At 34.8% G+C, this 12,741-nt stretch overlaps 1 protein-coding gene and 1 pseudogene across 1 annotated transcript; one reads left to right on the top strand and one right to left on the bottom strand.

The window, feature by feature from the left end:
* Positions 1–6,085: 6,085 nt before the first annotated feature.
* Positions 6,086–6,829, bottom strand: LOC110880596. Its single transcript, XM_022129092.1, has one exon. The coding sequence runs from the start codon at positions 6,827–6,829 to the stop codon at positions 6,086–6,088; it is 744 nt and encodes a 247-aa protein (XP_021984784.1).
* A 3,614-nt stretch (positions 6,830–10,443) lies between these two features.
* Positions 10,444–12,638, top strand: LOC110884032 (annotated as a pseudogene).
* The last annotated feature ends 103 nt before the right edge of the window (positions 12,639–12,741 follow it).

Raw genomic sequence — 12,741 nt, 5'->3', positions numbered from 1 at the left:
ACGAAAATCAATTAGGAAATAAATGCACAAACTCAGGAAACAGACAATAACCCACTAGGGGAAAACGAATTAGATAAACAATGGGTAAATCTCCATATGTTAGCCACTAAGGCAGTAAATGCTAACTTATATTAAATAGTTGAACCACCAAACTAGTAACAGCACCCATGTTACCTATGAGTCAGAAATTTTAAAGAAACTTTGCCCATTAAATAAACAACTTAGTAGAGGAAAGAGATAAAATAAACCTTACATAAAGGCATGTTGAGCATAATACTCTTATAATCTAGATAGACTAAAATAAGTTATGAATGTATAATAACTAGTATATTTTGAACCCCAGTTGTAGTTGTAATACATATACATACATATATATATATATATATATATATATATACATATACATATAAAAGTTGCAATGTTTGCCGTTTTTAATCAATCTATTTTTATGATTGTACCCAAATGTTTATACTAGAATTGTGTCTGTGATAATTAATACCACCTACTCAAATAATATTATAATATACATCAACTAAGTCAGTTGTTAACAAAGCAATCATGTTCATGACTCATTTACTTTGATTTAAAGTACATATTGAGATATATGGTATAAAGCTTTAAAACTTTGTGGTTTTAATAATATTATTTTAAAATAATTTATATTTAAATAAGTAAAACCAAAGCTATTAAAGTAACTGAAAGGATTTTAAGAATTTATAAAATTTAAAAAGATTGCTTTAGTAGATCAAGCTAAAGCAAGTTTTGAAACCCAGGTGTACCAATTTCCCACTTTATTTTATCTCTTCTGGTTTATAACTAGTTGACCATAATACTTCATACTTTCATAATTTTATGAAATAACTAATGTTAGGATTACTTTTAAAGATTTCTATTAAAATATTTAGTAATAAAATAGATGGTTAAATAAATATGATGAGTATTCGTGATTAAATAAAATCATTAAAAAAAATTTGGGTTCTGTAAATCGAAGAAAGAGAAAATATAGTTATAATAATAATGATACTACTACTAATAAGTGTCGTTATTATTATAATACTAAAACGAATATATATATATGTTGGATAGACTATGTTTAAGGATGTCATAAAAATGATTAGTTATGAAAATTTTTATATATATCTTTACGGTGTATTATAAAAGAAAAGAAAAGATGGATCTAATGATTTATACAATCGGTATATATATAAGAGAATAAATAATTTTAAAAGTAAGAGATATTACAACATGAAAATCCCTTTTTCCTACTCTACTTAAATTAATAATTTAAGTATTCTATTTATTTACTTAATTATTTATTTTAACTGGCACATTGAAAATTCCCTGAAAATTCTAGTTTTGTTTCACTTTCAAAATTAAAATTTAAAATAGATATCCCACATAAATATGATTGACCCAATTGTGTATCTAATACAGTTGTCTTTTATATAACTTTATTTAAAAATCAGATTACAATTTTAATATTGTAAATCTTTAAATAAAATTTCTATTACTATTGTATGGGATATACATACAATTTCTAAATACATGTATATTACTCAATATATATTTAGAATCAATTTTAGAAACATCAAACTCTGTATTACTTACCAAAAGTACTTCTTTGAATAAATAATATAATATATAATATACAATAAATTGATAGTTAAGTTTTGATACTTTATGGTTCAACCCACTAGTTAAAAATAAATTTATTCCCATGAGCCCAGAAAGTTCATATTTTGAGTAATTCATTTCTTTAAATCTTTTATTTATCCATCCTTAAATTTCAAAATATTATGCTTAATAAATTTAAAACAGAAGTTTATTTCAATATACTACTTTTATCAAAGGATAAAATAAAGTCATGGAAATAAACTTGATGATTGATGCCATCGGATGTATAGTTATTATTTTATATATGTGTGTATATATCCCGTAAGTTAATATTAACTAGAGAGTTGAAATTTTATACATATATATGCATATACATAATAGAATCTCTTGATGATACACACAATATAATAATCAAATATCTTTTGAAGATAAACATAAGAGAAAATGTCATTGGTATTTCATATGAAAATATGAAGTTATTATAAGAATAAACCATGAAACCTACTATGTTTTAAAATGACATTTGTCTCAATGAAATATTCCTTGTAACGGGATCTAAGATTTTATATGCATAAATAAAAAAGTTGGGATTTTGATATTCACTGGTAACAACCAGGACAGTATTTAGACTTGAACCTAAGGAGATGCCTTAGTATAAAGCTTTGAGATAAGCCAATTACTTGCATAGATAAAGTGTGATGGTTATTGGTATCCCGTGAGGATGATGACTAGAACAGTGCAAGTATGATAAAAAAGCGATAACAACTGGCCACTATTATTTCTTGTTTATTGATACTACTCGGTTCTAGAATATAATCCATTATGAGAATACTAATTTCCTTATTTCTTGATACAAGCCATAATAAATGATGTACTTCTGAAATCATTATTTGAGAAAATTCTATTTAAGGGAAATACAATGATAACTACCTCTCCGGCAAGTCTGGGTATGATGTGGTATACACTCCAGCTTGTCCGGGTGAGATGGGGGTACCTCTCCGGCGAGACCGGGTGAGATGGGGTATATGTTATGATAATAAAATTCCCTAAATAGTACCATGACTTGATGTCTGATATGTTTTTGGAAATATGAATATGTTAAATACATTGATCTTATGAAGAATGTGTATATTACAGTATGTGAAATATATGATTATATAGATTTGTATATCTATGAGGAAATCCGAAGATCATATTGATTGACAATTAGGGATAAATCACGAACAAATGTGTCAATGATAATTTGGTTATTAAGAATCTCCCGTATACGTCTATAATTCCGATATCAAACACTATTTCGTTTAATCATCAGTCTCGAAACTCGTACGACAAGATGAACGACGGGAACCCTATAAGTTGGAACGCCATGGAAAGTATAAAATTTCCCTTTGCAATTATTAATGCATTAGGAAGCCTGTAACCAAAAGTTGTGCTAAGACACAAAACATCAAAAAACTTATAGAGAATCGTTTTACCTTTATTAAGAGCTCTTGAGAAGATAAAGAGTAAACATGACTAGCTATACTTACAAGAACTCTTTTCCCCTATGATTCTACTAAGATTCACTATTCGGAAGATCACGTGGCGCAACTAAAAGAAATCTTCCCAGATGAAGACGAAGATCTAGCATAGGTTTCCTTTGTAATTGTACTGGACAATTTTCTGTCTTTCTGGGACGTGTATCCCTTTTCTGTTAATGCGCTGCCGCGCAAGTAACATGTATTAAAACACTGTCGTGTTTGATAATTTTCGAAGGCGTATTGGTGCGCCAGAAATAGTATTTGTGTGTTTTATTTTTACAATATCTTGCATGGGTACAATTACTTTGATCAGGTAAGGCGAATAAAGGTGGTATGAAGCTCATGTGTGAACGTATGGTCTTGTGTGATGTAATCACTGACCGCTCATGAGACTTGTATTGTATTTACCATAATGTTTTTGTGCTTACCAAAAGAAATTGCATGCACTTTGTAAGAAAGAACACAAGAATAATAGAAACTTTGTTGTTTATTTCGGGATAAGGCGCAGAGGCCGTTACAAAGTCTATTAAGATAAATACATGGGACTTAACTTACACTTTATTTCCTGCTTAAACTGGTAAACTGTACTGTTTTTTCCATTCTGTAACATTCCCAAAATTTTATTTATATAAAATATATAAATACTTATGTTATTAAAAGGAGGCATCATGGGTAAAGTTAACCAATGGAAATATGAGGTATTTTGAGCAAGCATAGGAACCGTTTGATAATTAAATTATAAAAATACATTATATTTGAACCTACTCTATTTTAATGAAACTTGGTTCAAATTGTAGATAAAATTATTCTCGTTCTAATGACATGTTTATTATTTTATAAAACGTCATATTTTAGAAGTTATACGCGCCAAATAAGTGAAACAGCTGAATTAATTATAATATATTAATAAAATAATAATAATAATCAAAATTTCGTTTACAATAAAGTAAACGTAACTTTTAATAAAATATTAATATTAATAATAATAATCAAAATGGAAATTAAAAACCCAACTTTGAATAAAATAATAAAATAAAATAATATTAAACTTTAAACTAATATTTCAAAAGGGACAATGTAATGTACGTGGAAGATTCCGTACAAAAACAATTAAATCAACTTGGTGTCCAAGTTATCAAACCAATATAAATAGGATCACCCTATGCATTTGCTTTTGTACCTTCTTTTCTCATCGCTCTCTTTATGTCTTCGTATATTTTCTTTTTTTAGTATTCACCTATAATAATAATAATAATAATAATAATGATAAAACTCTGTCCCGTTTTAAGTGTTTTAGCCCCTGATCACTACCTGTCCGACTGACGTAGGGCCCCGTAACGTATGTCAAGGCTCTGCCTAAATTCGTTGGGGTTCTGTCTCGTGACGTAGGGATAAAGTAGAATTGGGTCATTATACTTAATGTGAGTGCACTATATATATTTTATTAAATAACCCAGGAGTTATACTCAAAATATATCAACCCTCCTAAAACACCCTTGACACCCTACACTTTCTAAAATACATCCCATATGTAAAAACCGAGCCCGAATTATAATATAGTATTAAAAATAAATAAAAAAAACAAGAAATAGTAAGTTGAGGCGGGCCGCGTAGACCCACCCCAATCCTTACGCGGGCGGTATGAAGGTTGATACCTGATTCCTTTAATTTTCTTAAGTTCAAGCGGGCCGCGTAAGACCCCGTTAAGTTAACGCGGGCCGCGAGAGATCGAAGTTGTGGCGCAGCCCGGTGATGACACGTGTCATCATCGTGGCGAGTCTAGTGCTGACCCAGCAAAGCTACAGCGTTGACCCAGGGTTGACGCGGGCCGCGTAGGCCTTCGCCTACATTTACGCATGTCGCGTGGGAACCAGAATCAGCACCTATATAAGCAGGCATCGGGTTTCAGTATTCCTCGTTCATTTCTTTTTCTTTCTAAACGAATTCTGAAGTACTAGAAGTAATACGCGGGTATTATATCCCCCCTAATTAAGCGAAGCTCTGCCTCGTTGTAAGTATCATAACCCTGGATACGTATTAGATACTCTGCCCGATTGATCTAGGGTTCCGTAACGGCTGTCGTGGTTCTGCCCGACGTAGTCGTTTGAATGCCGTCTCGGGGAGAGTATTACTAATGTTAAAATGGGTTATTATACTAACACGTGTGCATTGTTTATTACTTAGATTATAACCAGGGAATCACAAAGGAAAGCCCTATAATAGCAATGTGAGTTTATCCTCTTTTTGTTACCCATTTTGTAATATTTTATAAAACCTTAAATGTTTTGCAATGCGATTAAGCGGTGATTGAGTCTTTGTAATTCTTCAATTACTGCCGGTATGTTGGGGTTTTGTATACAAAATTTACTACACTGTGAGTAGTAAGTCGGGATGACAATACGTTACCATTGGACGAAGAGTTAGCCAATGTGTAATATGACCCACAAGTCAGGATTGACAGTGCGGAATGAGTAATTGTGTAGAAATAAACAATGTGATCGCTCTTAATACTGTGTTAATCGATAAAATGTTTCTTGATTAAACTGGGATCCACTCACCAGTATTTCTTGCTGATAAAATGTTTTAAACACGTGTTTCAGGTAACTTAGTGTGAAGCCAATAAAAGCCAGCTGGAGAGCACTGAAGGCTTGGAAAAGTGGCTATAAAGTTACCTAAAATAAAATAGATGTTTTTATTAAATAAAATAGGATTTATTCCTGTGAAAATGTGTGTACTGCAAACTTGGGTTTTATCCCATGTGTTTAATATTATGAAAATATGGTGGTTTTACTCTGATAAAATATTTCCTAACTACGGTCCTGATGAAAATTTCTGCTGCCAAATTAGAATACAGTGTGATACCACCGATACTGGCTCGCGGCCTCCCGTTCCCGGGGATTTGGGATCGGGGGCTGTGACACATTCTGCGAGGAGATAATAGAGGTACTTCCTTAATTTTTCGCTTTCTTGCTCGGGCCTTCTTCGCCCCGGGTGATTTGTTTGATTTCCTTGCGCATGTTTTGTAGTAGGTGAGTGAGCTCACCACTTTTAAGTGCTTTTTCTATCTCGGTTCGCAAGGAGATGCAATTATTGGTGGTATGACCACTGTCCTTGTGGTAATCACAATACTGAGTTGGGTCTTGACCATGTTTGTTCTTCATGGGTGGTGGAGGCTTAAACTGATAATCCTCTATGCTTAAAACTTCTGCGGGAGTTTTGGTTAAGGGAGTCCATTGTTTCTCCCTGTTCTCCTGTTTGGTTTCTCTCTGCGCGGCAAGTTTATTGATTGTGGCTCGAGCATCCTCGGATGAATAATTCCCTGAGTTAGAATCGCGCCATCCTTTCTTAAATTTCCTTCCTCCACTTGAGCCTAAATCTAAGGGTCGATTGTGCGTGGTGAGATTTTTTTCTGTTTGGGCGTAGACCTTAGCCGCTGCCATCACTTTTTCCCAGCTCTTCGGGAGTCCTTCTGTCCCGGATAGGACTTTAATCATATCATTGCACCTGACTGTATATTTGGATTGGGCGCGAATCAGCTGCTCATGGACGTCCCCGATCTCGAGTACCTCTTTGTTATATCGGGTGATGAAGTCTTCCAGACTTTCATCGTCATGACGCCAGATGTTCATCACATCAGCTGTGTCGCAGATGGATCGCCTTTGTTGCTGAAATGAACTAGAAACTTCTCGCGCCATGACACGATTTTCCCAATGGGCAAGTTATCAAACCAGATCCTTGCAGCGCCGGTAAGGGTTTGAACAAAAAGGTGGCACCACATTGGTAGGGTCCAGCCTCCTACCAGCCCTGCGCTTGTGAAAACTCGCAGATGATCGTCAGGGTCTGTCATTCCGTTGAATTTGCCCACGTTAGACGGGAGTTTTTGCGTTCTCTAGCGGAGCCAGAGCTATTTCACTTGTAAATTTTGAATTCACCGCCGCCTCAGTAAGGCGATAAATCAGATCATAATTATGCTTAGCCTTAGGATTGTAGACCGCGCGGGGTCTACTTTTGTTATAATTTGGTTGTAACCTGGTAAATACACTGGCACTTTCTCCTTCACAGTAGGTGCGGTCGTATTCGCTGGTGTGGGTGTTCCGTTGAGAACCCAACCTGGTGTGAACTGATGGTCTTCTAGGGTGTGACTCATCTCGATATTCTCTTCGGTGATTTTCTGTCTGAGTGTATTCGTATCTTGAAGGAGATCTAGAGTAAACCTCTGTGTCTTCAATCTGGACCCGTGATGGCCCCTCATGTTGAGAAGCACGAGGTACTGATGGTGTCCTAGCCCGGGATACAGGCCTTCGTGATTGATTTTGGGGAACAGTTTGCGCACATAGCTGTGTGTGCACAGCATTTAATGCCCCCTGAGATCTGACATACCAGGAGATTGGGGTCTCCCCTGGGGGTAGAATTGAGCTTACAGGGATCTCTGGCTGCATCCCTGGGGTGATGGGTTCATTCGGATGATTGAATTATGCTTCATTGTCATCCGAGGCTTCTTCTACAATATCGTCCACTCGGGTATTGTTGACGACATTCGGCCGAGGGCCATCTTGCCGATGAGTTGAGTCAATTCGAAAAACGAGAGAAACGGATAAAACAGAGAAATCGGTGGGCGCCAATGAAGAAACACTGGTTAACAAGACCGGAATCGAGTTATCCAGGGTTAGGTTCTACATAAAAAGGGGGTTTTCTCTCGTTTGATTCGAAGGGACATGTCATCTTCTCCGGTGAACACTGCAAAACAGAACACCGTCAGCCTCGTCAAGGGGAGAAGGGAGGTTCTCTCCTTGACCTGACTCCGGCGTGAGAATAAGTATGTGTTTATGAAGAAGAAGAAGTATTGTTGAAGTGAGTGTGACTTGAGTTTCATACCTGAATTATCCTCTTATTTATAGCCGGGAGTTTGGGCGGGAAAACTTGTTGCTGAAATATTAACGGAAGATGCTAACCCCGTAAGCGGATATCTTCTCTCCGTTAATTCCTCTTGATCGGATTGTGAGTGCACACGGATCACGATCTCAATCAAAGGCTGGGGAGTTGCCACGTGGAAAGTGGGCGAGTGGAGGTTTTCCCCCAATTCCATGCCATCATCGTGATTCCAGGGTGGCCCATGATGATGACACGTGTCTTAGATGGTTATAATCGTCTGGTGGTGCACGATTGAGTCTTCTAGAAGGTTACTGCCGTAATCTAGTGTGACTTCTTATCGTGTGGTATCAGCTTAGTGAATAATATCCAAGTCTGGGTATTATTATTCGGAAGTGCTTAACTGGGATTTTTATCCCTGCTGGTTACAGGGAATAGCGCAAGGACTTGTTAACTTCCTTTTGGCGCGCAGGTGTTAATTGTTGCCTTTCTTCTAAGCTCTCTTTGTTGGACCGGTGCGCAGCCGCGCAAGATCTAAAGAGGGTTAAAAGGTTGACCTGGTGGTATGGTCCCAAGTACTCGGAGCGAGGTTTTTAGGACCTTACCCTTTCAGATGCGTATTGAATTGAAAAAGTGTGTAGATAGACAGGAGGTGTGCCATTAGAAAACCCCTTATTTAATATGGGTGTGTTTGTTTAAATAATAAAATTTAAAAATAAGTAAATAAGGTGAAAAAGAAAAGGTAAAAAACATACAGGTTTGGACTAAAATGGCACTTTATAAACTTTTTTTTTATAATGACAAAAATACCCCTGGTTATAACCATGTTTTTTGACTGAGTTAAGCAATGTGATCAAAATGGCAACAAAAGGGAAAAGTCAGGAACCCAGAGGCGGAAAAAAAACTTTTTATACTAAAATAACAAATTTGAACAAAACTCAGGGACTAAAATGAATTACGTATATATATATATAAACACTGAAAATAGAGCTTCATCATATAACTATCTATAACATCAATATATTCATCATCACACAATATAATTATCTCATTTAATTTTCCTAATCTTCAAATAGCATTCATATCTAAAATTCTTTCAAGAATAGTATAAGGTCCTTAAATAACTGTAGAGCGTCTAGTTTAACTTACTAGTCTAAACAACTTAACTCTTTCAAAAGAAGTTAGAATCTTTGGCAACCAATCTGATCCACTCCGCTTCTATCCAAAAAAAAAAAAAAAAATAAGCTAGATGATCTTTAGATCATACACTAGGGATGAGCATTTGATATCAAATATTGTAGCGATACCGATCCCGAAAATACAGTACCGAATTTTTTCGGTACAAGATTCAGTATCCACTTTTTGACATTTTCGCTATCGGTACTTTCAGGATCGGTATCGGTTCGGTACGGTAGCGTAAAATACCGAAATTTACCTTCAAATACCGACACTGGTACCGATACCGGTACCATACTGTATCGTACCGAATATTTCGGTTTCGATATCGGTATCCAGTTTAACGAAATTCGGTATTAGTATTTTCAAGATCAGTACGATATTAGTATCATGCTCACCCCTATTAATAGACTTCCAAATCAGATTTTACTTTATAAATCACAGTTCAATTAGTTTTCAATAAAATTCTAAATAACACAATAGATTAATTTTTAATAAAAAAAAAAACCATCTTATTGTTATTATAAAACCCCCCCTTCCCTTTCTCTCCACCCCCAAACGTTCTCTTTAAAAAAAAACCTCATTTCCAAACCCTAAGACTATCCACTATCACAACCTAACCCAACCCAATCTTTCATTAAAATACTAATTTCTCTCTCTTCCACCTATACAACCCAACCCAATTCAATTTTTCACCCACAATCACAACCCAACCTAAACTAATATTTTCTTAAATAAAATGATTTATAGTTATTGTTTACAAGGAAAAAGACAAAAAAAAAAAAAACAATAAATATTAATATAAGTGGTTGCAACCTTGGGTTGTATACACAACCTGGTTGTGTGAAATAATGAATTATTAAATTAAAAAATTGCTTGTTTTTTTTGTCTTATTATCCACATGGCAATCGTTTGGGAAGTTTGGTCACCATAGTGGATAGTCTAAGAGCATTCACATCCAAGTCCCTTAAAATTATACATACATTTCACTAAAAAACAACTTCTGTATCAATATATTTCCACTAAAAACAAATACTGTTTCTCTCTCCTTTTCAATTAAATAATATTTTTATACCTTTATCATTACATTTTTCTCTCTCCTTCACTCACAACCACTTTCAATATATATTAAAAAATTATAGTGGGTGAACAGTGTCCCACCAAATATACAGATGAACAGTAATATTTTTCTCTCTCATCCACTCACAACCATTTTTTATACTCTTTATATTTTAAAAACCCCACACTCACAATTTAGTTCTTTGGATGTGAATGCTAATTCCCCTCACTCCTACCGTCTACCATGGACACGACGGCATGTGAAGAGCACGTATACATGGCAAAGCTCTCCGAACAAGCTGAACGCTACGAAGAGATGGTAGAATTCATGGAAAAAGTCTTCGACACCGAAGAACACCGTGGAGGAACGAAACCTGCTCTCCGTCGCGTACAAGAACGTCATCGGCGCTCGCCGTGCGTCGTGGTGGATAATATCGTCGATTGAGCAGAAGGAAGAGTCTCGCGGTAACCAGGAGCATGTAACGGTGATCAAGGAGTACAGATCTAAGATCGAGAAGGAGTTATCGAACATTTTTGAAGCTTCTGGACTCGAAACTTGTTCCGTCTGCTGGATCTGGTGATTCGAAGGTGTTTTATTTGAAGATGAAGGGAGATTATCATCGCTATCTGGCTGGCTGAGTTTAAAACTGGTGCTGATCGGAAAGTACGCTTAATGCGTATAAGGCTGCTCAGGTTAGGGTTTTGTTATCATATTTGCATAATTATATATGTGTTGAAAGTTAAATTAGGTTTATATCGTTATATGACTGTATGTGTTGATTTGTTTTAATATGATATGGTGTGTAGATTTGACAGTGTTATTTAGAGTTTAGAAGATATATTGAAGTTTGACTTATATGATTGCTATTTTGTTTGCATTTATTGATGTGTGTTAATTTTAATGGAGTGTAACTGTTATGAATAGTTATGTGAAAGTGTAGATTTATATGTGTAAGTTATAACTCTTTAGGTGATTGTGTGTTGAAAGTTGAAATAGGTTTATATGAATGTGTGAATTGAAAAGCGATTGATATGTTTTAATGTCGTAAAATATGTAGATTTGCTAGAAGATATTTTGATCTATACAGTTGCTTTTCTATTATTAGCATTTGTAGATGTATATTGTATATGTTTTAATTTAATGAACTGTAGATTTACATATAAGTTTGAACTTTGTAGGTGTTTTTTGAAGTTAAATTAGGTTTATTTCAATTTATGAATTGAAGGAATACAAAAGTAATTGGTATGTTTAAATGCAATACAATGTGTAGATTTGCTAGTATCACTTAATATTTAGATGATTCTTTGGCGTATACTATTGCTTTTCATTTGCATTTGCAGATGTATATTGATATGTTTTCGTTTTCCGTTATTTGTTTATACTTCTATGTAGATTTGTGTAGGGTCATTAGTATTTGAAGTATGATTAACTTAGGTTTTGCTATTGATTTCGCTGATTTTCGATTCAATCATGTTTCTAGTGAACATAATTATATATGTTAAGTCATATGAAGAGGATAACTCTCTCTCATCTACTTGTTTTTAATTCTATATTATTGTGTATAGAAATCAATCGTTAAGAAGCAACTCCTTGATAGATTAGGTTAAATGAATTTTAATTATCATCAATTGCTTTGTCGTTATCGATTTGTAATATACAATTTGATTTGCAGGACATTGCCAATGCTGAACTTGCCCCGACACACCCGATCCGTCTAGGATTGGCTCTTAACTTCTCTGTGTTTTACTTAATGAGATCTTGAACTCACCAGACCGTGCATGCGGTTTTGCCAAACAGGTATAAGATCTAAAAACTGTAATCGCGTCTAAGATTACATACCATTTGGGAACACGAACTAACAAGATTCTTTAACCTCTTTTCGCAGGCGTTTGATGAAGCAATTGCTGAGTTGGATACTTTGGGCGAAGACTCATACAAGGACAGCACTTTGATCATGCAACTTCTTCGTGACAATCTTACTTTGTGGACTTCCGATATGCAGGTATGACTAAAATACCACTATGTTTTGATACGCGTTTTGAATGTGAATGTCGATTGTTTTGACATATGAACATTGGTACAGGATGAGGGAGGTGATGAGATTAAGGAAGTCGGGGCGACCAAACCAAGCGAGGAACAAAAGGAATGATAACGTTTACGCCATTCGATCCGATTTCGTGCATTTATTTTTATTAGAAGAAATACCTTTCAGAGGCTTTGATCATCGTATTGTTATTGTGTTGAATCTAACAGTTGTCTCTGCCTTTTCTTCTTACTAATTTCTACTTATTTGTAACCCTTTATTCGGGTGGTGTTTTATTTACTCGGTAGTTTCTCGTGCTTTATGTCTATGTCGTCGTCCAACAAAATAAATCTGGTGAGTAGCATTTCATTGTAAATGTTCTGGAATTTATGAACAAGACGTACTTTTAAAGAAAAATATACATAGAAAAAAATATTTTACAAAGTGCAAACTATAGCAACTAATGTACTTTTAAAAAT

The sequence above is a fragment of the Helianthus annuus genome, chromosome 10, assembly GCF_002127325.2.
Source record: "Helianthus annuus cultivar XRQ/B chromosome 10, HanXRQr2.0-SUNRISE, whole genome shotgun sequence".
Lineage (NCBI taxonomy): Eukaryota > Viridiplantae > Streptophyta > Magnoliopsida > Asterales > Asteraceae > Helianthus > Helianthus annuus.
The sequence above is the reverse complement of the archived record's forward strand: the minus strand, read 5'-3'. Positions and strand labels throughout refer to the sequence as shown.

Excerpts from the sequence above, each read along its gene's own strand:
- LOC110880596 (XM_022129092.1), bottom strand. The coding sequence starts at position 6,829 with ATGGCGCGAGAAGTTTCTAGTTCATTTCAGCAACAAAGGCGATCCATC.